Source organism: Oncorhynchus clarkii, chromosome 9 (assembly GCF_045791955.1).
Source record: "Oncorhynchus clarkii lewisi isolate Uvic-CL-2024 chromosome 9, UVic_Ocla_1.0, whole genome shotgun sequence".
NCBI lineage: Eukaryota > Metazoa > Chordata > Actinopteri > Salmoniformes > Salmonidae > Oncorhynchus > Oncorhynchus clarkii.
In genome coordinates, this window is record NC_092155.1 from 10,526,594 (window position 1) to 10,549,276 (window position 22,683).

Sequence of the window (22,683 nt, forward strand, 5' to 3'; positions counted from 1 at the left end):
GCATGGAAGAGCACCAGTAACCAGTGACTCACCCCTCCTGGGGACAGCATGGAAGAGCACCAGTAACCAGTGACTCACCCCTCCTAGGGACGGCATGGAAGAGCACCAGTAACCAGTGACTCACCCTTCCTAGAGACGGCATGGAAGAGCACCAGTAACCAGTGACTCACCCCTCCTAGAGACGGCATGGAAGAGCACCAGTAACCAGTGACTCACCCCTCCTAGGGACGGCATGGAAGAGCACCAGTAACCAGTGACTCACCCCTCCTAGGGACGGCATGGAAGAGCACCAGTAACCAGTGACTCACCCCTCCTAGGGACGGCAAGGAAGAGCACCAGTAACCAGTGACTCACCCCTCCTAGAGACAGCATGGAAGAGCACCAGTAACCAGTGACTCACCCCTCCTAGAGGCAGCATGGAAGAGCACCAGTAAGCCCCCGGGTTAGAAGCAGAGAATCCCAGTGGAGAGAGGGGAACCGGCCAGGCAGAGACAGCAAGGGCGGTTCGTCGCTCCAGTGCCTTTCCGTTCACCTTCACACTCCTGGGCCAGACTACATTCAATCATAGGACCTACTGAAGAGATGAGTCTTCAATAAAGACTTAAAGGTCGAGACCGAGTCTGCGTATCTGACATGGATAGTTAGACCATTCCATAAAGCCCATGTAATGCTTTGTAGGTTAGCAGTAAAACCTTGAAATCAGCCCTTGCCTTAACAGGAAACCAGTGTAAGGAGGCCAGCACTGGAGTAATATGATCACATTTTTTGGTTCTAGTCATAGTTTATTTAGTTCTTTATCCGGGTAGCCGGAAAGTAGAGCATTGCAGTAGTCTAACCTAGAAGTGACACAAGCATGGATACATTTTTCTGCATAATTTTTGGACAAAGTTTCTGATTTTTCAATGTTACGTAGATAGAAAAAAGCTGTCCTTGAAACAGTCTTGATATGTTCGTCAAAAGAGAGATTAGGGTCCAGAGTAACGCCGAGGTCCTTCAGTTTTATTTGAGACGACTGTACAACCATCAAGATTAATTGTCAGATCCAACAGAAGATATCTTCGTTTCTTGGGACCTAGAACTAGCAACTTTGTTTTGTCGGAGTTTAAAAGTAAAACATTTGCCGCCAATTCCTTATGTCTGAAACACAGGTTTCCAGGGAGGGCAAGTCAGGGGCTTCACCATGTTTCATCGAAATGTACAGCTGTGTGTCGTCCGCATAGCAGTGAAAGTTAACATTATGACATCACCAAGAGGTTAAATATATATATATGGATAGATGCAGAGCCTCGGCAGTGAGTTGCTGCGCAACAGTTTTTTCAAAATTTTTTGAGTGGAATGAGAGATTCAATATAGGCTTTAAAAAAATATATATATAATTTTCTGGGTCAAGGTTTGGCTTTTTCAAGAGAGGCTTTATTACTGCCACTTTTAGTGAGTTTGGTACACATCTGGTGGATAGAGAGCCGATTATTATGTTCAACATAGGAGGGCCAAGCACAGGAAGCAGCTCTTTCAGTAGTTTAGTTGGAATAAGGTCCAGTATGCAGCTTGAAGGTTTAGAGGCCATGATTATTTTCATCATTGTGTCAAGAGATATAGTACTAAAACACTTGAGTGTCCCCCTTGATCCTAGGTCCTGGCAGTGTTGTGCAGACTCAGGACAACTGAGCTTTGAAGGAATACGCAGATTTAAAGAGGAGTCTGTAATTTGCTTTCTAATGATCATAATCTTTTCCTCAAAGAAGTTCATGAATTTATCACTGCTGAAGTGAAAGCCATCCTCTCTTGGGGAATGCTGCTTTTTAGTTAGCTTTGTGACAGTATCAAAAATACGTTTTGGATTGTTCTTATTTTCCTCAATTAAGTTGGAATAATAGGATGATCGAGCAGCAGTGAGGGCTCTTCGATACTGCCCGGTACTGTCTTTCCAAGCTAGTCGGAAGACTTCCAGTTTGGTGTAGCAGCAGTAAGGGCTCTTTGATACTGCACGGTACTGTCTTTCCAAGCTAGTCGGAAGACTTCCAGTTTGGTGTAGCAGCAGTAAGGGCTCTTTGATACTGCACGGTACTGTCTTTCTAAGCTAGTCGGAAGACTTCCAGTTTGGTGTAGCAGCAGTAAGGGCTCTTTGATACTGCACGGTACTGTCTTTCCAAGCTAGTCGGAAGACTTCCAATTTGGTGTAGCAGCAGTAAGGGCTCTTTGATACTGCACGGTACTGTCTTTCTAAGCTAGTCGGAAGACTTCCAGTTTGGTGTAGCAGCAGTAAGGGCTCTTTGATACTGCACGGTACTGTCTTTCTAAGCTAGTCGGAAGACTTCCAGTTTGGTGTAGCAGCAGTAAGGGCTCTTTGATACAGCACGGTACTGTCTTTCTAAGCTAGTCGGAAGACTTCCAGTTTGGTGTAGCAGCAGTAAGGGCTCTTTGATACTGCCCGGTACTGTCTTTCCAAGCTAGTCGGAAGACTTCCAGTTTGGTGTAGCAGCAGTAAGGGCTCTTTGATACTGCCCGGTACTGTCTTTCCAAGCTAGTCGGAAGACTTCCAGTTTGGTGTAGCAGCAGTAAGGGCTCTTTGATACAGCACGGTACTGTCTTTCTAAGCTAGTCGGAAGACTTCCAGTTTGGTGTAGCAGCAGTAAGGGCTCTTTGATACAGCACGGTACTGTCTTTCTAAGCTAGTCGGAAGACTTCCAGTTTGGTGTAGCAGCAGTAAGGGCTCTTTGATACAGCACGGTACTGTCTTTCTAAGCTAGTCGGAAGACTTCCAGTTTGGTGTGACGCCATTTCCGTTCCAATTGTCTGGAAGCTTGCTTCAGGTCTCGGGTATTTTCTGTATACCAGGGAGCTAGTTTCTTATTTATTTTACCTTTATTTAACTAGGCAAGTCAGTTAGTTACTTATGACAAATGTTATTTGTTTTCAGGGGTGTGACTGCATCTAGGGTATTACGCAAGGTTAAATTTAGTCCCTCAGGTGGTTAACAGATTTTTGTACTTTGACGTCCTTGGGTAGGTGGAGGGAGTCTGGAAGGGAATCTAGGAATCTTTGGGTTTTCCGAGAATTTATAGCACGGCTTTTGATAATCCTTGTTTGGGGTCTGAGCATTTGTTGTGTTTGCGAATGTAATAATATGGTGGTCCGATAGTCCAGGATTATGAGGAAAAACATTTAGATCCACAATATTTATTCCATGGGACAAAACTAGGTCCAGAGTATGACTGTGGCAGTGAGTAGGTCCGGAGACATGTTGGACAAAACCCACTGAGTCGATGATGGCTCCGAAAGCCTTTTGGTGTGGGTCTGCTTTTCCATGTGAATATTAAAGTCACCAAAAATGTGAATATTATCTGCCATGACTACAAGGTCCGATAGGAATTCAGGGAACTCAGTGAGGAACGCTGTAGATGCCCCAGGAGGCCTGTAAACATTAACTGTAAAAATGCGTGGGGGATATGGTCACTAGTGTAACCAGGAGGTGAGGCCTCATTTAACACAGTAAATTCATCAGGCTTAAGCCATGTTTCAGTCAGGACAATCACATCAAGATTATGGTCAGTGATTAGTTCATTGACTATAACTGCTTTGGAAGTGAAGGGTCTAAATTTAAGTAGTCCTATTTTGAGATGTGAGGTATCATGATCTCTTTAAATAATGACAGGAATGGAGGAGGTCTTTATTCCAGTGAGATTGCTAAGGCGAACACCGCCATGTTTAGTTTTGCCCAACCTAGATCGAGGCACACACGGCCTCTCTGTCTCGCTGTCTCTCCATCTGTCTGTCTCTGTCACTCTCCTCTCTTCTCTTGATTTAAATTGAAGAATGCTGTATTGGCTGGAAGTTGTCTCTTTGTAAACACATTATTAATTTCTAATGGTAAACTCTCTCTCTTCTCCCTCTCTCCTCTCTCTGTATCCCTCTATCTCAGGAGGTTGCTGGGAATCATCACTAAGAAAGACATTCTGAAACACATGGCTCAGATGTCCAACAGAGACCCAGACTCTATCCTCTTCAACTGAGACCCAGACTCTATCCTCTTCAACTGAGACCCAGACTCTATCCTCTTCAACTGAGACCCAGACTCTATCCTCTTCAACTGAGACCCAGACTCTATCCTCTTCAACTGAGACCCAGACTCTGTCCTCTTCAACTGAGACCCAGACTCTGTCCTCTTCAACTGAGACCCAGACTCTGTCCTCTTCAACTGAGACCCAGACTCTGTCCTCTTCAACTGAGACCCAGACTCTGTCCTCTTCAACTGAGACCCAGACTCTGTCCTCTTCAACTGAGACCCAGACTCTGTCCTCTTCAACTGAGACCCAGACTCTATCCTCTTCAACTGAGACCCAGACTCTATCCTCTTCAACTGAGACCCAGACTCTATCCTCTTCAACTGAGACCCAGACTCTATCCTCTTCAACTGAGACCCAGACTCTGTCCTCTTCAACTGAGACCCAGACTCTGTCCTCTTCAACTGAGACCCAGACTCTGTCCTCTTCAACTGAGACCCAGACTCTGTCCTCTTCAACTGAGACCCAGACTCTGTCCTCTTCAACTGAGACCCAGACTCTGTCCTCTTCAACTGAGACCCAGACTCTGTCCTCTTCAACTGAGACCCAGACTCTGTCCTCTTCAACGGAGACCCAGACTCTGTCCTCGTCAACGGAGACCCAGACTCTGTCCTCGTCAACGGAGACCCAGACTCTGTCCTCGTCAACGGAGACCCAGACTCTGTCCTCGTCAACGGAGACCCAGACTCTGTCCTCGTCAACGGAGACCCAGACTCTGTCCTCGTCAACGGAGACCCAGACTCTGTCCTCGTCAACGGAGACCCAGACTCTGTCCTCGTCAACGGAGACCCAGACTCTGTCCTCGTCAACGGAGACCCAGACTCTGTCCTCGTCAACGGAGACCCAGACTCTGTCCTCGTCAACGGAGACCCAGACTACCTCCCTCTCCACACCTCTGAGACTAGGAAGCGGACCTCTGGCAAATGAAGACCTTCTTCTTCAACTGAGCTCGTCTCCTTCCTGTTTCCATCCAACCACTTCTTTATGGGAGGAGGACACCAGCCTATAGGAGGGATGACACGGTCTTGTTTTCTCAGTAGGTCTCACCTAAAGAAGAGGGCTGGTGGATACAGTATTATGGACACAATTATACAAAGAGGAGGATGGAAAAATAGGAGAGAACACACTGAGAAGGAAAATGATTGGGCCAGTAACTGAAAGGTCACAGGTTTGAATTCCCGAACCGACTAGGTGAAGAGTCTGTCAACATGCCCTTGAGCAAGGCACTTACCCTAATAGCTCCTGTAAGTCACTCTGGATAAGAGTGTCTGCTAAATGACTAACATGTAATAGACCTGCCGAACTAATAGACAGAACTCTTTCCTGCACTGCAACCAGTACTATAGCTGTACACCGAGAGAGAGAGAGATGGAAGGATGAGGGTGAGATGGAGGTATGAAAAGTGAGAATTTCAGAAATGGATAATCATGATGTAAAATACAAGGTTCCACTGAGCCTTTAGAGAAAAGGACTGTTGAGGAGAGGTGGTGGGGAAGTGCTGACCAAACTGTTACTGATGCAGTAGTACACTATGTAGAGAATTAGGGTTCCATTTCTGGATCTCTGTAGGATCCATCTGGATCTCTGTAGGATCCATCTGGATCTCTGTAGGATCCATCTGGATCTCTGTAGGATCCATCTGGATCGCTGTAGGATCCATCTGGATCTCTGTAGGATCCATCTGGATCTCTGTAGGATCCATCTGGATCGCTGTAGGATCCAGCTAGATCGCTGTAGGTTCCATCTCAGGTAGTTACTGAGTCACTGAGTCTGTCCTCTATGTTGTCTTGTCTCTGCTTGTTAGATACAGATGTGTCTGCCCATAATCTCTGGTGTGTGTGTGTGTGTGTGTGTGTGTGCGCGCGCACAGTGCACATTGCTGAGATAAAGCTAGAACACAAAAGGGAAACATCGAAGTGTAGAATTCCTCCTAAAATAGCCCCCATTACCACATGGGTGTGTTACCATGACAACCCGGTTGTTCATCACTTTGGTGTGCGACAGGCGTGGGAAGAGGTTGACGACACAACACACGGGCTATTAGAATAGAATGCTTTTAGCTACAGGATATTAGAGAGAGAGACGGATCAGAAGACGCTTCACATGGAGATCAGGTTACAGAGCTGCTCAAAGTCACACATTCCTCAAACACCGACACATCAGACGACACGTGTCTGTGTGTGTGTTGGGTTCAGTGGTAGAGTCAGAGCAGGCCCCCTTGATTCACGTTGAGTCATATAGGGGTGGATTGGCCTCTTTCAAGGTCTTTCTTGAGGCCCCTTTGTGTGTGTGTGTGTCCTAGGGAATATTTTACAGACATGGGAATTTGCCAAAATGGACTCTCACGTTTCTGAGAGTTGTACATAAACTATATTGCCTTTCCAAGTTTGTGAAGTTGTTGGTTTAAATAGGACTTTGAGTTTAATCTCTTCTCTCTTTCTGATTCTGAAATAGTTTTTTAGGGATCGTGAATCAAACTGTGTGTGTGTGTGTGTGTGTGTGTGTGTGTGTGTGTGTGTGTGTGTGTGTGTGTGTGTGTGATGAGCTCATGGGAAGCGTTGTGTTTATAATCAACAATGGTGATCCGATTGTCATAACCATCTCCTTATGTCTGTGTCCCAAATGACACCCTATTCTCTATATAGTTCACTACTTTTGACCAGGGCTTATAGTGGATAGGGCACCGTTTGGGACGCATCCCGTTCATATGGCCCTGGAGGACCAAATGACCATCTTCATATTCCTCTTTTTATTGCGGTGTTTTTTTCCCCTGGTCTTCTCATTTTTATAGAAATGTTGTCATCCCATCCGTCTATCCACCCTCTCCATTCTCTGTCCTTAGACAACCCCTCCCTCTTCTGTCCCCACCGTCTCTCTCTCTCACATATTAAAAATATGATGTCACAATGCTGCCTGCCTGTCGAGCACCGTGAGGTTTAGTCTAGAAGGGATACAGCTTTTGTCAAAATGGACTTTTATCGCAGCAGGTTTACTTTAACTTACGCAGCAGGTCAGGCAAATTAGGTTACGGTTAGGAGAATTAGGTTAAGGTTAGGAGAATTAGGTTAAGGTTAGGAGAATTAGGTTAAGGTTAGGAGAATTAGGTTAAGGTTAGGAGAATTAGGTTAAGGTTAGGAGAATTAGGTTAAGGTTAGGAGAATTAGGTTAAGGTTAGGAGAATTAGGTTAAGGTTAGGAGAATTAGGTTAAGGTTAGGAGAATTAGGTTAAGGTTAGGAGAATTAGGTTAAGGTTAGGAGAATTAGGTTAAGGTTAGGAGAATTAGGTTAAGGTTAGGAGAATTAGGTTAAGGTTAGCTAAAATGCAAAAGAAAAATCTACTTCTGATGTCAATTTGACAAAAGCTGTATCCCGTCTAGACATGACTGCCGCGTGACCTTTCTCTCTTGTCTTGTAACAGGAAGTGCAATAAGGTGTGGTCTAGTTTGTGCCGGGCCCTGGCCAGTTTCTTTATTTCTCCATGCTGTAGGGACCATTTCCTATGCTACTGCCAGCCTTTGTCTGCTAGTTGGGGTTTAAAAGCACTATCGCTGAGACTACTTACAATGAGCACCTCTGGCAGTTCCTAAGAAGCCTATCAGAAATGAAATGATTTGTCATTCTGAATGTGGAATGTTGTATTGTTACCATACCCTATGAGGGATTCTCATATTTGTCCCCCTCCCAGAATTCTAGAAGAGTCTAAATTCCCCTGAAGTCTGGGCAGTGGGCTCGGAGCGCTCTGTGAGAGGCTGTGTGTGTGTCTGTGTTTTTCTCTGTCTGGCACCCAATTGGTCTATCCAGGCTGTTGTTGATTGTCTTACACCTCGCCACAGACGGGGGTTTTAGGGGGTGAGGAGGTGTGAAAGCACATTAGAAGCACATTTCCTGACTGCCTCTTAGAGCAACACAGACCTCTGTAGACTGATAACTATGGAGGTAATGCCAACACTGTTGAGACGACGACGACGACAGGGGGGGTGACAGGATGGGAGGTTGTGAAAAGAGGGGGATTTAAAGGAGGGATTAGTCTTTGTTCACACTCCTGAGAAAAATACTGAACAAAGGAGAGAGGGAATGTTGAGTCAAACAAGGCCCTGTAGCCTTCACTGTCACCCCATCATACCACACTTCAGGACATAGACACGCAATTACGCTGTTCAATGTCTTACATGGAATTGATATGCCTTGATTCAACTTTGTGGCTCATGTAAATTGTCAATTAGAAATCAGAATTCCTTAACGCTTAGTTGAAGTTGGCTGTTATACGGAACAATAACAAGAATTTACCAAAACACTTGGCAGTAAGTGTAGGAACTTTTTTTTTGTCTATATTCTAGAACTGTCTAAATACTCCGGGGATTCTATTTGACCCCACCCTAGATGACTGCACGGTGAAACCATGCACAAAATACTAGAAGACCATCTGGCTTAAGGACAATCAATCCTTTTTTCTAAAGGGCGAGTCCATTCTGTGTGACCTATTTCTATGTCTGTTGCTCTGTGTGTAATATAGATGAGTCCATTCGGTGTGTGTGCGCTCTGTCTAGATGTGTGTAATATAGATGGTGGTGTTTGTTATTGACTCTTTTAGATAGGGTTGGTATGAAAGGAGAGGTACACACACTCTGGCTCTCTCTCTTTTTCCTATCCTTGCGGGGACCAAATAGTTGACTCCCCACAAGGATAATAACACCAAAGCACACCACTCTTTATTTACCCTTCAGAGAGGTTGATATGAGAGGTCAGGGGGTTAGATCCAACAATTACATTACGGAAAACTCTTGATGTACAAGACTGTGGACCAAAGAGAGCCCTCCCTGGGTCTCGTCCATCCCATCAATCACTAGGGGCGGGCCCAAATCCCCAAGGCACACATTTATCAAAGCACTCTGCTAAGAGCTTACATTACGTACATGTTATATGAGCGATGATGACATGTATGTTTTAGCACTCTGCTAAGAGCTTACACACATTTTTATGTGATTGATGGTCTGTATTGTTTTTGTTCACATGATGTGTATGTACCAGTTTGTTTAAATTATTGTTTGATTATTTATTTTTGCACAGAAGGAAATGTATGTTTCATTATGATTGTAATATTATGGGGTTTGTGATCTAAATATATTGTCAGCTAAATTGATTAAATCTAAATTATGCATTCAGAGAGACGTGTGTGTGTGTGCGTTGAACCATGAGTGTGTCTGAAATGTGATGTCATTGTTGATCTTAATGCAACAGGTTAAATCAAACACATGTCCAGTATTCAGACCCCTTCCCTTTTTCCACGTTATGTTGCAGCCTTATTCTAAAATGTTAAAATATTTGTTTTCCTCAATCTACACACAATACCCCATAATGACATCACAATACCCCATAATGACATCACAATACCCCATAATGACATCACAATACCCCATAATGACATCACAATACCCCATAATGACAAAGCGAAAACAGGTTTTTAGAAATGTTAGCAAATGTATTTAAAAAAACTTAACAAATAAATACATCTGTAACTATTCATTCTTGCTATGAGACTCTACATTGAGCTCAGGTGCATCCTGTTTCCATTGATCATCCATGAGAAGTTTCTACAACTTGATTGGAGTCTTCCTGTGGTAAAGTCAATTGATTGGACATGATTTGGAAAGGCACACACCTGTCTGTATAAGGTCCCACAGTTGACAGTGCATGTCAGAGCAAAAACCAAGCCATGAGGTCGAAGGAATTGTCTGTAGAGTTCTTGGACAGGATTGTGTCGAGGCACAGATCCTTGGAAGGGTACCAAAACATTTCTGCAGCATTAAAGGTCCAAGAACACAGTGGCCTCCATCATTCTTAAATGGAAGAAGTTTGGAACCACTAAGACTCTTCTCTAGAACTGGCCACCCGGACAAACTGAGCAATCCGGGGCGAAGGGCCTTGGTCAGTGATGTGACCAAGAACCCGAGTTCCGCTATGGAGAGAGGAGAACCTTCCAGAAGGACAACCATCTCTGTAGCTCTCCACCAATCAGGCCTTTATGGTAGAGTGGCCAGACTGAAGACACTCCTCAGTAAAAGGCGCATGACAGCCCGCTTGGAGTTTGCCAAAAGGCACCTAAAGACTCTCAGACCCTGAGAAACAAGATTTTCTGGTCTGATAAAACCAAGATTGAAATCTTTGGCCTGAATGTCCAGTGTCACGTGTGGAGGTAACCTGGCATCATCCTTACGGTGAAGCATGACTGTGGCAGCCTCATGCTGTGGGGATGTTTTTCAGCTGCAGGGACTGGGAGACTAGTCAGGATCGAGGGAAAGATGAATGGAGCAAAATACAGAGAGATCCTTCATGAAAACCTGCTCCAGAGCGCTCAGGACCTCAGACTGGGGCGAAGGTTCACCTTCCAACAGGACAACGACCCTAAGCACACAGCCAAGACAACGCAGGAGTGGCTTCGTGACAAATCTCTGAATATCCTTGAGTGGCCCAACCAGAGTCCAGACACGAGCCCGATCGAACACCTCTAGAGAGACCTGAAAATGGATGTGTTGCGACTCTCCCCATCCAACCCGACAGAGCTTGAAGAGGATCGACAGAGAAGAATGGGAGAAGCCTGTAGCATCATACCCAAGAAGACTCGAGGTTGTAATCGCTGCCAAAAGTGCTTCAACAAAGTACTGAGTGAAGGGTCTGAATACTTATGTAAATGTGATATAAAATATTTTTATTTGTAATTTTGTCATGATGAAGGGGAAGAAGAAAAAAAAAATGAAACCATTTTGGAGTAAGGTTGTAATGTAATACCGTGGAAAAAGTCCAAACGGTCTGAATGCTTTCAGAATTTGCTGTATTTAACCACCATAGATATCCAGGATCCAAAAACCACACAAACTCGTCGTCTCTGTTTCTCTCTCAAACACACTTCTGATCCAGATAACTGTTTAAATGTTTATTCAGTTTTGGACATCCATTAGCCAGCCTGTCAATAAATTGTCCCGCAGTTATGAAGTGGTTTTGTGGACACACACACACACAAACACACACACGCATACACACACACACGCACACACACATACACACACACACACGCATACACATGCACACGCACACACACACACACACACACACGCATACACACACACACATACACACACACACGCACACACACATACACACACACACACGCATACACATGCACACGCACACACATACACACACACACACACATACACACACACACATACACGCACAAACACACACACGCACACACACGACTCGAATTACCAAAATTCCTCCCCATCGGACACACAGACTCAGAGGAGAAAAACTGAAATTCCTTCCAATCTGATATACACACACACACACGCACACACACACACACACACACACTCACTGACAGATAGGAATGTGTGTCATTTGAGTCACAAGGACAGGGTGGAATCCTTTCCCTCTGAGCCGGTCTATTAGAAGGACCAATCTATACAGGCCAAGTCTATACAGACCTAGTCTATTATGAGGACCAGTCTATACAGACCTAGTCTATTAGGAGGACCAGTCTATACAGACCTAGTCTATTAGGGGGACCAGTCTATACAGACCTAGTCTATTAGGAGGACCAGTCTATACAGACCTAGGGTTAGAATTTCTAATACATAGCTTTCTCCTCTCCTCTTCTCTGGCGAGATACTTCACAAATCACCATTATTCTTGTTATTTTTTATGTGGTGTTATTATGATTGATGTGATGTTTACCAAAGGACAAAAAGGTCAGTGGCTAGAATCTTGGTCAGAATGTCGGTCAAACGTTTTGGCTCACGTCTCGAGATCTAGGCGTGATTCCGCCCAGTTGACCGCAGCAGTTTGTCCCGATCGCAGGACACACCCACCCTCATGCACAAACACTCACTGGACAGTTGACCACAGCGGCTTGTCCCGATCGCTGGACACACCCACCCATGCACAAACACTCACTGGACGGTTGGCCGCAGCGGCTTGTCCCGATCGCTGGACACACCCACCCATGCACAAACACTCACTGGACGGTAGGCCGCAGCGGCTTGTCCCGATCGCTGGACACACCCACCCATGCACAAACACTCACTGGACGGTAGGCCGCAGCGGCTTGTCCCGATCGCTGGACACACCCACCCATGCACAAACACTCACTGGACGGTAGGCCGCAGCGGCTTGTCCCGATCGCTGGACACACCCACCCATGCACAAACACTCACTGGACGGTAGGCCGCAGCGGGCCGGTCGCCACCACGGGTATGGAAGATGAGGTATTTATTTATGTTTCCCGCTCTAAATGTTGTCCACAGACTTCTGGGAGAGGCACGTCCGAACAAAATGACCGCTGTGGCTTCCCAACTCACCCTACGATGGAGGAAAATCCAAGGCATCTAGGAAGACTTTCTGAACTTGTCTTGTTGAAGTGATCAGATTGGTGTGGATCTGTAAGGTGGAACCTTAACCTTTTAACCCATCTGATCATGGTAAGGTCACTAATAGCCTACTTCAAGGAACGTAGTGAACTTTTTTGAACAGACCCAAGGCCACCACAGAACAACCGCTGCATAGTATCAGCAGGCTGATGCTGAAGATCGTCTGTCTGCCTGCCTGCCTGCGGGATCAATGACTCAAAACACACCTCCAGGCTGTGTAAGGGCTATTTGACCAAGAAGGAGTGATGGAGTGCTGCATCAGATGACCTGGCCTCCACAATCACCTGACCTAAACCCAATTGAGATGGTTTGGGATGAGTTGGACAGAGTGAATTCATTCAAGACTCTTGGGAAAGCATTCCAGGTGAAGCTGGTTGAGAGAATGCCAAGAGTGTGCAAAGATGTCATCAAGGCAAAGGGTGGCTACTTTAAAGAATCTAAAATCTAAAATATTATTTGATTTGTTTAACACTTTTTGGTTTTCTACATGATTCCATGTATTATTTCATAGTTTGTCTTCTACAATGTAGAAAATAGTCAAAATAAAGAAAAACCCTTGAATGAGTAGGTTTGTCCAAACTTTTGACTGGTACTGTACATAACAGATTGTCTAGTTTGCCACTCTATCTAGTAAATTGTTTACATAGTCATGTCTAACAATAAATCATTGTTTTCTAATCTATTTTTGGGTTGATCATTTCTGTTGACTGTAATAAAAATCCTATGCATGCATATGTAAGTGATAATCAACGACGGGCTATGAGTTAAAAAAATAAATAATAATGAACAACGAGGAAGGTGCGTTCCGCGACGCTCTAGCGGATTGGAACTCACTTTCCACGGAGATGCATTATTTTACAGAGAAGGCATAGATCCTCAAATTGACTATCCTTTTTAAACCATGGCCATAATTTAATACATTTGCCGCTAGAAATGTGTTCAACATCCACTGAAGTAGCTAGAGAGTTTACTAGATAGCTACAGTAGTCGTCGTGGTCAACAAACAGACTTGCTAGTTTAGTTTACCAAACTATCAGTCCTAGTTGAACTCGGGACTTCAACAATGCCACTCGTTTGTTTTTATTCGACTGCGGTTGGCATACCGACTGTCTACTCCGTATCTCATCTCTCATGAAATACATGTCAAGGCTTCCCAATGACACCATGGTTAAATACATAAAGGTTTGAGAAATACAGACGTTAATATTACGAACCAAGTACATTGGCAGAACATTAGGTGAGTTTGTCATATAATCCTGAAATGCTTTGAGCACCCGGTAACAATAATAACAATAACAATAATAAGAAGAAGAATCATAATAATAATAACAATAATAAGAATCATAATAATAATTATAACAATAATAATAATCCAATACAGCATCATCATCATCCAGCACTTTATTTAACACAAAATGACCATTAAGTCAAAGTAATGTATATATGTATGTACATTCCACCAGTGGCATTATGAGATCATTATAAAACAAGTCGAAACAGAGAAACCATTTGTAGAGAGTGTGTTGGAACAGGTATGACTGAGTCCCATACGGCACCCTATTACCGATTTAGTGCACACCTTTTATTAATCGGGGCCAGTGGGACTGAAAACAGTGCATCATATACGGAAAAGGGTGCCATTTGGGATGCACACTAGGAGTGAATTAAAACAAGGATGTACGAAGACCAATAGCGTACGTAGGATTTGGTTCTGAGAATGTGTCCTCTGGTTTATAATGATTTTCTTCCCTCATACATTACATTACATTATACACATGTATTCTCTCTCTCTCTCTACAGTGAACGGGTAGCAAGGTTATGATAGTTTTGGGTTTTTATATTTGATTTCTATTCGTTTTTTCAATTATTTCAAAAAATAATTTGTTCATCACTAGTTTTCATTTTTTAGTTTCAGTTTCATGTTCCTATAATAGCGTTGATGAGTACATGTTGTTGTTGTTGTTGTTGTTGTCCACAACACTGTATATTGTTAGGAGGGCTAAAGTTCTGTGAATCCAAGTAATTTCAATGGAATCTATTAACATCCTTGTTGTTGTCATTCACTGTATGTTTCTACACGCACACGCACGCACGCACACACGCACACACACACACACACACCGAGGTTCACATCATTGAACCACATTCCCATGGGAAATAACACCAGAACAGTAATATCACAACTGAGAACTGTTACAATGTACTCAGCATCTTTTCCAAGGACAGGGAGAGACAGTGAAGCTAGCCGACAGGTCAGTGATTACATTGATACACTATAATCATATAAGGCTTTGAATCTGTCCGGCTTTCCAGTGCCTATTTAATTAAAAAAACACACACGGGATCCATTTTTGTATAAAATCGTGTACAACACACATTCAACATAACGACATTCCCGTAGCAACACGGCAGTAGAGACCTTTGATTTAAACTGGATCTGTGTGTGAATGATGCACGGCTCCTTGCCAATTCCTACAGGGCGTGGGTACTGTATCGAACTGTGCCCGTGTGTGTTGTATCCATGCCTACACCAGTGGAGGCTGTTGAAGGGAGGACGGCCCATAATAACGGCTGGAATGGCGTAAATGGAATGGTATGAAACACATGGAAACCACGAGCCTGGCCTCCCCAATTAAGGTGCCACCAGCCTCCTCTAGGTTCAGTTGATAACTGTTGACAGATTGTTGAAGGCCTGAACATGAATCTGAACATGAATCAGATTAAACAGAGTTCAGCCAACAGGTTTGGTCCTGATAGTTCTGGTAGATGTGTATGACATACTATGACTGTACACAAAACAACTCCAATGACATATCGATCCAAGGAGGGACTCCATAGAGGAAGACAATGTACTGTGGAACAAGATATCTATAACATATTCTGTTAACATGTAGGTTGCAGTTGCAGCTGGCTCGGTGCAGTTGCAGCTGGCTCGGTGCAGTTGCAGCTGGCTGGGTACAGTTGCAGCTGGCTCGGTGCAGTTGCAGCTGGCTGGGTGCAGTTGCAGCTGGCTGGGTACAGTTGCAGCTGGCTCGGTACAGTTGCAGCTGGCTGGGTGCAGTTGCAGCTGGCTGGGTACAGTTGCAGCTGGCTCGGTACAGTTGCAGCTGGCTGGGTACAGTTGCAGCTGGCTCGGTACAATTGCAGCTGGCTCAGTACAGTTGCAGCTGGCTCGGCACAGTTGCAGCTGGCTCGGTACAGTTGCAGCTGGCTCGGTGCAGTTGCAGCTGGCTGGGTGCAGTTGCAGCTGGCTCGGTACAGTTGCAGCTGGCTCGGTACAGTTGCAGCTGGCTGGGTGCAGTTGCAGCTGGCTCGGTACAGTTGCAGCTGGCTCCGTACCGTTGCAGCTGGCTGGGTACAGTTGCAGCTGGCTCAGTACAGTTGCAGCTGGCTCAGTACAGTTGCAGCTGGCTCGGCACAGTTGCTGCTGGCTCGGTACCGTTAGTGGGCTGTAGTGGTTGTTGTGGCTCCCCATGGTATTGGGAACGAGGAGGACTAACTAAAGATGAGTGAGAGTCACTCGGTTAAATTTCAACAATGGTGGAAGTGTTAAAACAACAACTAGACACAAATAGAGATTTGTGTCTAGAGAAGAAATAAACTATTATTATTATGCTTCGCTTTGGTGAACCTCAATTTTACACAGTATGGAACTATACAATTACAATATAGAACTATACAATCCCAGTATAGAACTATACAATCACAATATAGAACTATACAATCCCAGTATAGAACTATACAATCACAATATAGAATTATACAATCCCAGTATAGAACTATACAATCACAATATAGAACTATACAATCACAATATAGAACTATACAATCACAGTATAGAACTATACAGTCACAGTATAGACCTATACATACAATCATTTTATACACAGATACAAACCACCCCACAGATTCTAGGAAGCAGGGGTTAAATTGTACATCAACCAGCTTTTTTTAATGTGTGTGTATGTGTGAGCCCTGCTGCAGTGTGTTTGTTTAACCTATCCTCTAGGCCAACCACGGAGCAAAGGAACACTGGAGTAACAAACACACACACTGCTTGGGCACTGACATTTACCAGACTGCAAATAGAGGTGTGTGTGTGTGTGTGTGTCAGAGAGGAGTGTGTGTAGGGTGGGGATCTGTGCTGTCTGTCTCTATCTACAGTCATTTTAGAGAGAGAGAATCTACAGTCATCTTAGAGAGAGAGAATCTACAGTCGTTTTAGAGAGAGAGAATCTACAGTCATCTTAGAGAGAGAGAATCTACAGTCATCTTAGAGAGAGAATCTACAGTCATTTTAGAGAGAGAATCTACAGTCATTTTAGAGAGAGAATCTACAGTCATTTTAGAGAGAGAATCTACAGTCATTTTAGAGAGAGAATCTACAGTTATTTTAGAGAGAGAATCTACAGTCGTCTTAGAGAGAGAGAATCTACAGTCATCTTAGAGAGAGAGAATCTACAGTCGTTTTAGAGAGAGAGAATCTACAGTCATCTTAGAGAGAGAGAATCTACAGTCATCTTAGAGAGAGAATCTACAGTCATTTTAGAGAGAGAATCTACAGTCATTTTAGAGAGAGAATCTACAGTCATTTTAGAGAGAGAATCTACAGTCATTTTAGAGAGAGAATCTACAGTTATTTTAGAGAGAGAATCTACAGTCATCTTAGAGAGAGAGAATCTACAGTCATCTTAGAGAGAGAGAATCTACAGTCGTTTTAGAGAGAGAGAATCTACAGTCATCTTAGAGAGAGAGAATCTACAGTCATCTTAGAGAGAGAATCTACAGTCATCTTAGAGAGAGAATCTACAGTCATTTTAGAGAGAGAATCTACAGTCATTTTAGAGAGAGAATCTACAGTCATTTTAGAGAGAGAATCTACAGTTATTTTAGAGAGAGAATCTACAGTCATCTTAGAGAATCTACAGTCATTTTAGAGAGAATCTACAGTCATTTTAGAGAGAGAGAGAATCTACAGTCATTTTAGAGAGAGAGAGAATCTACAGTCATTTTAGAGAGAGACAGATTCTACAGAATCATTTCAGAGAGAGACAGATTCTAGAGTCATTTTAGAAAGACAGATTCTAGAATCATTTTAGAGAGAGACAGATTCTAGAGTCATTTTAGAGAGACAGATTCTAGTCATTTTAGAGAGACAGATTCTAGAGTCATTTTAGAGAGAGACAGATTCTAGAGTTATTTTAGAGAGAGAGATTCTAGAGTCATTTTAGAGAGACAGATTCTAGAGTCATTTTAGAGAGAGACAGATTCTAGAGTCATTTTATAGAAACATATTCTAGAGTAATTTTAGAGAGAGACAGATTCTAGAGTAATTTTAGAGAGACAGATTCTAGAGAGTCATTTTAGAGAGAAAGATTCTAGTCATTTTAGAGAGAGACAGATTCTAGCGTCATTTTAGAGAGAGACAGATTCTAGAGTCTTTTAGAGAGACAGATTCTAGAGAGTCATTTTAGAGAGACAGATTCTATAGAGTCATTTTAGAGAGACAGATTCTAGAGTCTTTTAGAGAGAGATTCTAGAGAGTCATTTTGTCATATACACAACTGAAGTATGAATCCTCTTCCAAACAGTCTTATATCCCATGTTTAAAAGTCCTCAACTCTTCTTCTTCCTCCAAATGGTCTGTACACAACACAGATACAAAATAAAAGTCATTTTTTTCTCATTTCCCAAACAGCCACATGTCCAGTCAGAACCCTCAGAACAGATGGTCAACTCCATACAAATAGAATGAATAGAACAGAACTCCTTCTACATTCTGTAATCAACTCCTTCCATTCTACACAGTCAGTATGTAACCCATGCACACATGGCACAAATCTTGGCTATCACATCATCACAAATGTGTTCTTTTTGTTCTTGCTGCCGTTCTGTTCCATAGATCCACATACTATTATGTGATTTATATATCAATAAACCAATACATTCTTCTGTCTATTGATCCTCAGTGTCTGTCCAACGTCTTCTCCCTCCTTCACATATAGAATCCTATGGAATCCACTTTTAGAATTCACTTTGGAGCGTCCAGGGAAGCAGGGGGAGTAGGGATTTAATCCTTGGGGGTCCCCCCTTCCTCCCCTCCTCCCCTTTCACCCCCCCCCCCCCCATTCCTCACCCTGGCAGTGTCCTGAACCTGTCCTCCTTTCCTCCACCTTTCCTTTTTATCCCACCCAACCCCCTCTCCTGGTGGTTTACCACCCTCTCCTGGTGGTAAACCTCTCCTGGTGGTTTACCACCCTCTCCTTTCCATCCATCTTTACAGGTCCAAACGGAATGCCCCAAAATAACTTGATGAATCCTCCGCATGGACCATGGAGGGGGACGAGACAGAGACAAAGAGTTCATCCCCGGCCCTGAGCTCAAACAGCCCTCCCTGGTACACAGAGTGGAGGGCGTACTCCGCGTCTGGGGCCCAGCACTTGGTTCCTACACCCTTCAGCAGCTGGATGGGTCTCAGGTAGGACGTCTTCTTGTATACACACTGGACCAGCTGGTGACTGGTTGTATGTTGGTCCCCTTCATTAAGGGATGGGTAGCGGAAGTACACCTGCGGATGGAGGGAGAGTGGGGTGGATGGAGGGAGAGAGAAAGAGATAGAGAGTGGGAGGAACAAATAGAGAGGGAGACAGAGAGGGAGGCAGGGAGGGAGAGAGTAATGGAGGGAGGAGGCAGGCAGGGAGGGAGTAATGGAGGGAGGAGGCAGGCAGGGAGGGAGAGAGTAATGGAGGGAGGAGGCAGGCAGGGAGGGAGTAATGCAGGGAGGAGGCAGGCAGGCAGGGAGGGAGTAATGGAGGGAGGAGGCAGACAGGGAGGGAGAGAGTAATGGAGGGAGGAGGCAGGCAGGGAGGGAGTAATGGAGGGAGGAGGCAGGCAGGGAGGGAGTAATGGAGGGAGGAGGCAGGCAGGGAGGGAGGGAGTAATGGAGGGAGGAGGCAGGCAGGGAGGGAGAGAGTAATGGAGGGAGGAGGCAGGCAGGGAGGGAGAGAGTAATGGAGGGAGGAGGCAGGCAGGATGGGAGGGAGTAATGGAGGGAGGAGGCAGGCAGGGAGGGAGGGAGTAATGGAGGGAGGAGGCAGGCAGGGAGGGAGGGAGTAATGGAGGAAGGAGGCAGGCAGGGAGGGAGTAATGGAGGGAAGAGGCAGGCAAGGAGAGAGGGAGTAATGGAGGGAGGAGGCAGGGAGGGAGTAATGGAGGGAGGAGGCAGGCAGGGAGGGAGGGAGTAATGGAGGAAGGAGGCAGGCAGGGAGGGAGGGAGTAATCCAGGAAGGAAGGAGGCAGGCAGGCAGGGAGGGAGAGCATAATGGAGGTAGGAGGCAGGCAGGGAGGAAGGGAGGGAGGGAGTAATGGAGGAAGGAGCCAGGCAGGGAGGGAGGGAATATTGGAGGTAGGAGGCAGGCAGGGAGGGAGGGAATAATGGAGGAAGGAGGCAGGCAGGCAGGGAGGGAGTAATGGAGGTAGGAGGCAGGCAGGGAGGGAGGGAATAATGGAGGTAGGAGGCAGGCAGGGAGGGAGGGAGGGAGTAATGGAGGGAGAAGGCAGGCAGGCAGGGAGGGAGTAATGGAGGTAGGAGGCAGGCAGGCAGGGAGGGAGGGAGGGAATAATGGAGGTAGGAGGCAGGCAGGGAGGGAGGGAGTAATGGAGGTAGGATGCAGGCAGGGAGGGAGGGAGTAATGGAGGAAGGAGGCAGGCAGGGAGGAAGGGAATAATGGAGGTAGGAGGCAGGCAGGGAGGGAGGGAATAATGGAGGGAGGAGGCAGGCAGGGAGGGAGGGAGTAATGGAGGTAGGAGGCAGGCAGGGAGGGAGGGAATAATGGAGGTAGGAGGCAGGCAGGCAGGGAGGGAGGGAATAATGGAGGTAGGAGGCAGGCAGGGAGGGAGGGAATAATGGAGGGAGGAGGCAGGCAGGGAGGGAGGGAATAATGGAGGTAGGAGGCAGGCAGGGAGGGAGGGAATAATGGAGGGAGGAGGCAGGCAGACAGGGAGGGAGGGAATAATGGAGGGAGGAGGCAGGCAGGCAGGGAGGGAGGGAATAATGGAGGTAGGAGGCAGGCAGGGAGGGAGGGAGGGAGTAATGGAGGGAGGAGGCAGGCAGGGAGGGAGGGAGGGAATAATGGAGGTAGGAGGCAGGCAGGGAGGGAGGGAGTAATGGAGGTAGGAGGCAGGGAGGGAGGGAGGGAGTAATGGAGGTAGGAGGCAGGCAGGGAGGGAGGGAATAATGGAGGGAGGAGGCAGGCAGGGAGGGAGTAATGGAGGAAGGAGGCAGGCAGGGAGGGAGGGATAGCGGTACAGAGTGAAAGGAGAGGTAGAGATTTCATTTAATGGTACTTGATTGATGTCTAGAAGGGAAATTGCTTTGCCACAGGCTTGTATGAACATCCAAAACATGTATTAGAAGTCATGAAAATAACAGTGTAAGGGCTAAATTCAACCCGTAGCGCTGAAGACATGCACTACAGAGCGATAGAAATTTAAAGGCCATGTTCCCGTGTCAGTGGAGAAGTAAACATTGTATTCACCTATACATTTCAACCCTGCTATAGCTCTGAGTGATATGGATTGAATCGAGCTCTGAGTCTGAAAACATTAGCCTACCTGTGAGTACAGGTAGTACCGCCCATCCTGGGGCACACGCAGCCTCCCATTGGCTAAGGTCATGTTGTGAAGATGGGCTCCAAAGCTCTGATTGGCCCAGGAACGGATGGCGTGGCGACATGATTGGTGGAGGTCAGGCTGGGGGGTGGGGTACGAATGAGACCCTGTTGAGAGAGAGAGACAGAGAGAGACAGAGAGAGAGAGAGAGACAGAGAGAGAGAGAGAGACAGAGAGAGACAGAGAGAGAGACAGAGGGAGAGAGAGAGAGAGATGACAAATGGAGAACAGAGAACAGAGACAGAGTTGTGTGTGGGAGGAATAAAGGGGAAGGGGGAGAGGTGGAGGGAAGAAGAAACATGGGCAGCGGGAGAGACAAAGAGGAGAAAATGAAGGGAGGGAGAGAAGGAAGGAGAGGTAGAAAATAAAGGAGCACGGGAGGGTTAAGCAAACAGAAAAGTCACATTCCAGCAGGAAGATCAATATCAAATAAGCATGGGCATGTTTCTCAAATCCTATTTCCAATGTAGTGCACTACTTTTGACTAGAGGCCTATTGGTTCTGGTTAAAAGTAGTGCACTACATAGGGAATAGGGCGCCATTCAGGACAAAAATGTGTCTTTAATTTGAACGAACTGATTCCTAATGTTCATATTAGTTTAACCACACACACACACACACACACACACACACACACACACACACACACACACACACACACACACACACACACACACACACACACACACACACACACACACACACACACAATGAAGAGCAGATATCCTCTGGAAGTTCCAGAATGTTCTATTCTCTCATATATCCAGTATTCTCTCTTCGTATCCAGTATTCTCTCTTCATATCCAGTATTCTCTCTCATATATCCAGTATTCTCTCTCATATATCCAGTATTCTCTCTCATATATCCAGTATTCTCTCTTCATATCCAGTATTCTCTCTTCGTATCCAGTATTCTCTCATCATATCCAGTATTCTCTCTTCGTATCCAGTATTCTCTCTTCATATCCAGTATTCTCTCTTCATATCCAGTATTCTCTCTCATATATCCAGTATTTTCTCTCATATATCCATTATTCTCTCTCATATATCCAGTATTCTCTCTCATATATCCAGTATTCTCTCTTCATATCCAGTATTCTCTCTTCGTATCCAGTATTCTCTCTTCGTATCCAGTATTCTCTCTCATATATCCAGTATTCTCTCTTTGTATCCAGTATTCTCTCTTCATATCCAGTATTCTCTCTCATATATCTAGTATTCTCTCTCATATATCCAGTATTCTCTCTTCATATCCAGTATTCTCTCTTCGTATCCAGTATTCTCTCTTCGTATCCAGTATTCTCTCTTCGTATCCGGTATTCTCTCTCATATATCCAGTATTCTCTCTCATATATCCAGTATTCTCTCTCATATATCCAGTATTCTCTCTTTGTATCCAGTATTCTCTCTTCGTATCCAGTATTCTCTCTTCGTATCCAGTATTCTCTCATCATATCCAGTATTCTCTCTTCGTATCCAGTATTCTCTCTTCATATCCAGTATTCTCTCTTCGTATCCAGTAT

General features: G+C 45.1%; 2 protein-coding genes across 4 annotated transcripts in view; one reads left to right on the plus strand and one right to left on the minus strand.

Moving 5' to 3' along the window:
• LOC139415878 (H(+)/Cl(-) exchange transporter 5-like) overlaps positions 1–9,230 on the plus strand; it is a 39,051-nt gene extending 29,821 nt beyond the window's left edge. For 2 of the 3 annotated variants that reach the window (XM_071164012.1, XM_071164010.1), the window contains exon 18: positions 3,923–4,283. In XM_071164012.1, coding sequence (XP_071020113.1) covers positions 3,923–4,013 — 91 coding nt within the window. In that variant the 3' untranslated portion in view covers positions 4,014–4,283. Of the gene's footprint in view, positions 1–3,922 lie in introns of all 3 variants that reach the window. The other variant, XM_071164011.1, reaches the window with a different exon arrangement.
• An 8,935-nt stretch (positions 9,231–18,165) lies between these two features.
• Positions 18,166–22,683, minus strand: part of LOC139415876 (tumor necrosis factor ligand superfamily member 10-like) — a 47,140-nt gene continuing 42,622 nt past the window's right edge. Inside the window, exons 5-6 of the mRNA XM_071164008.1 lie at positions 21,104–21,267; positions 18,166–19,058 (exon numbers count right to left, since the gene is read on the minus strand). Coding sequence (XP_071020109.1) covers positions 18,768–19,058; positions 21,104–21,267 — 455 coding nt within the window. The 3' untranslated portion in view covers positions 18,166–18,767. The remainder of the gene's footprint in view (positions 19,059–21,103; positions 21,268–22,683) is intronic.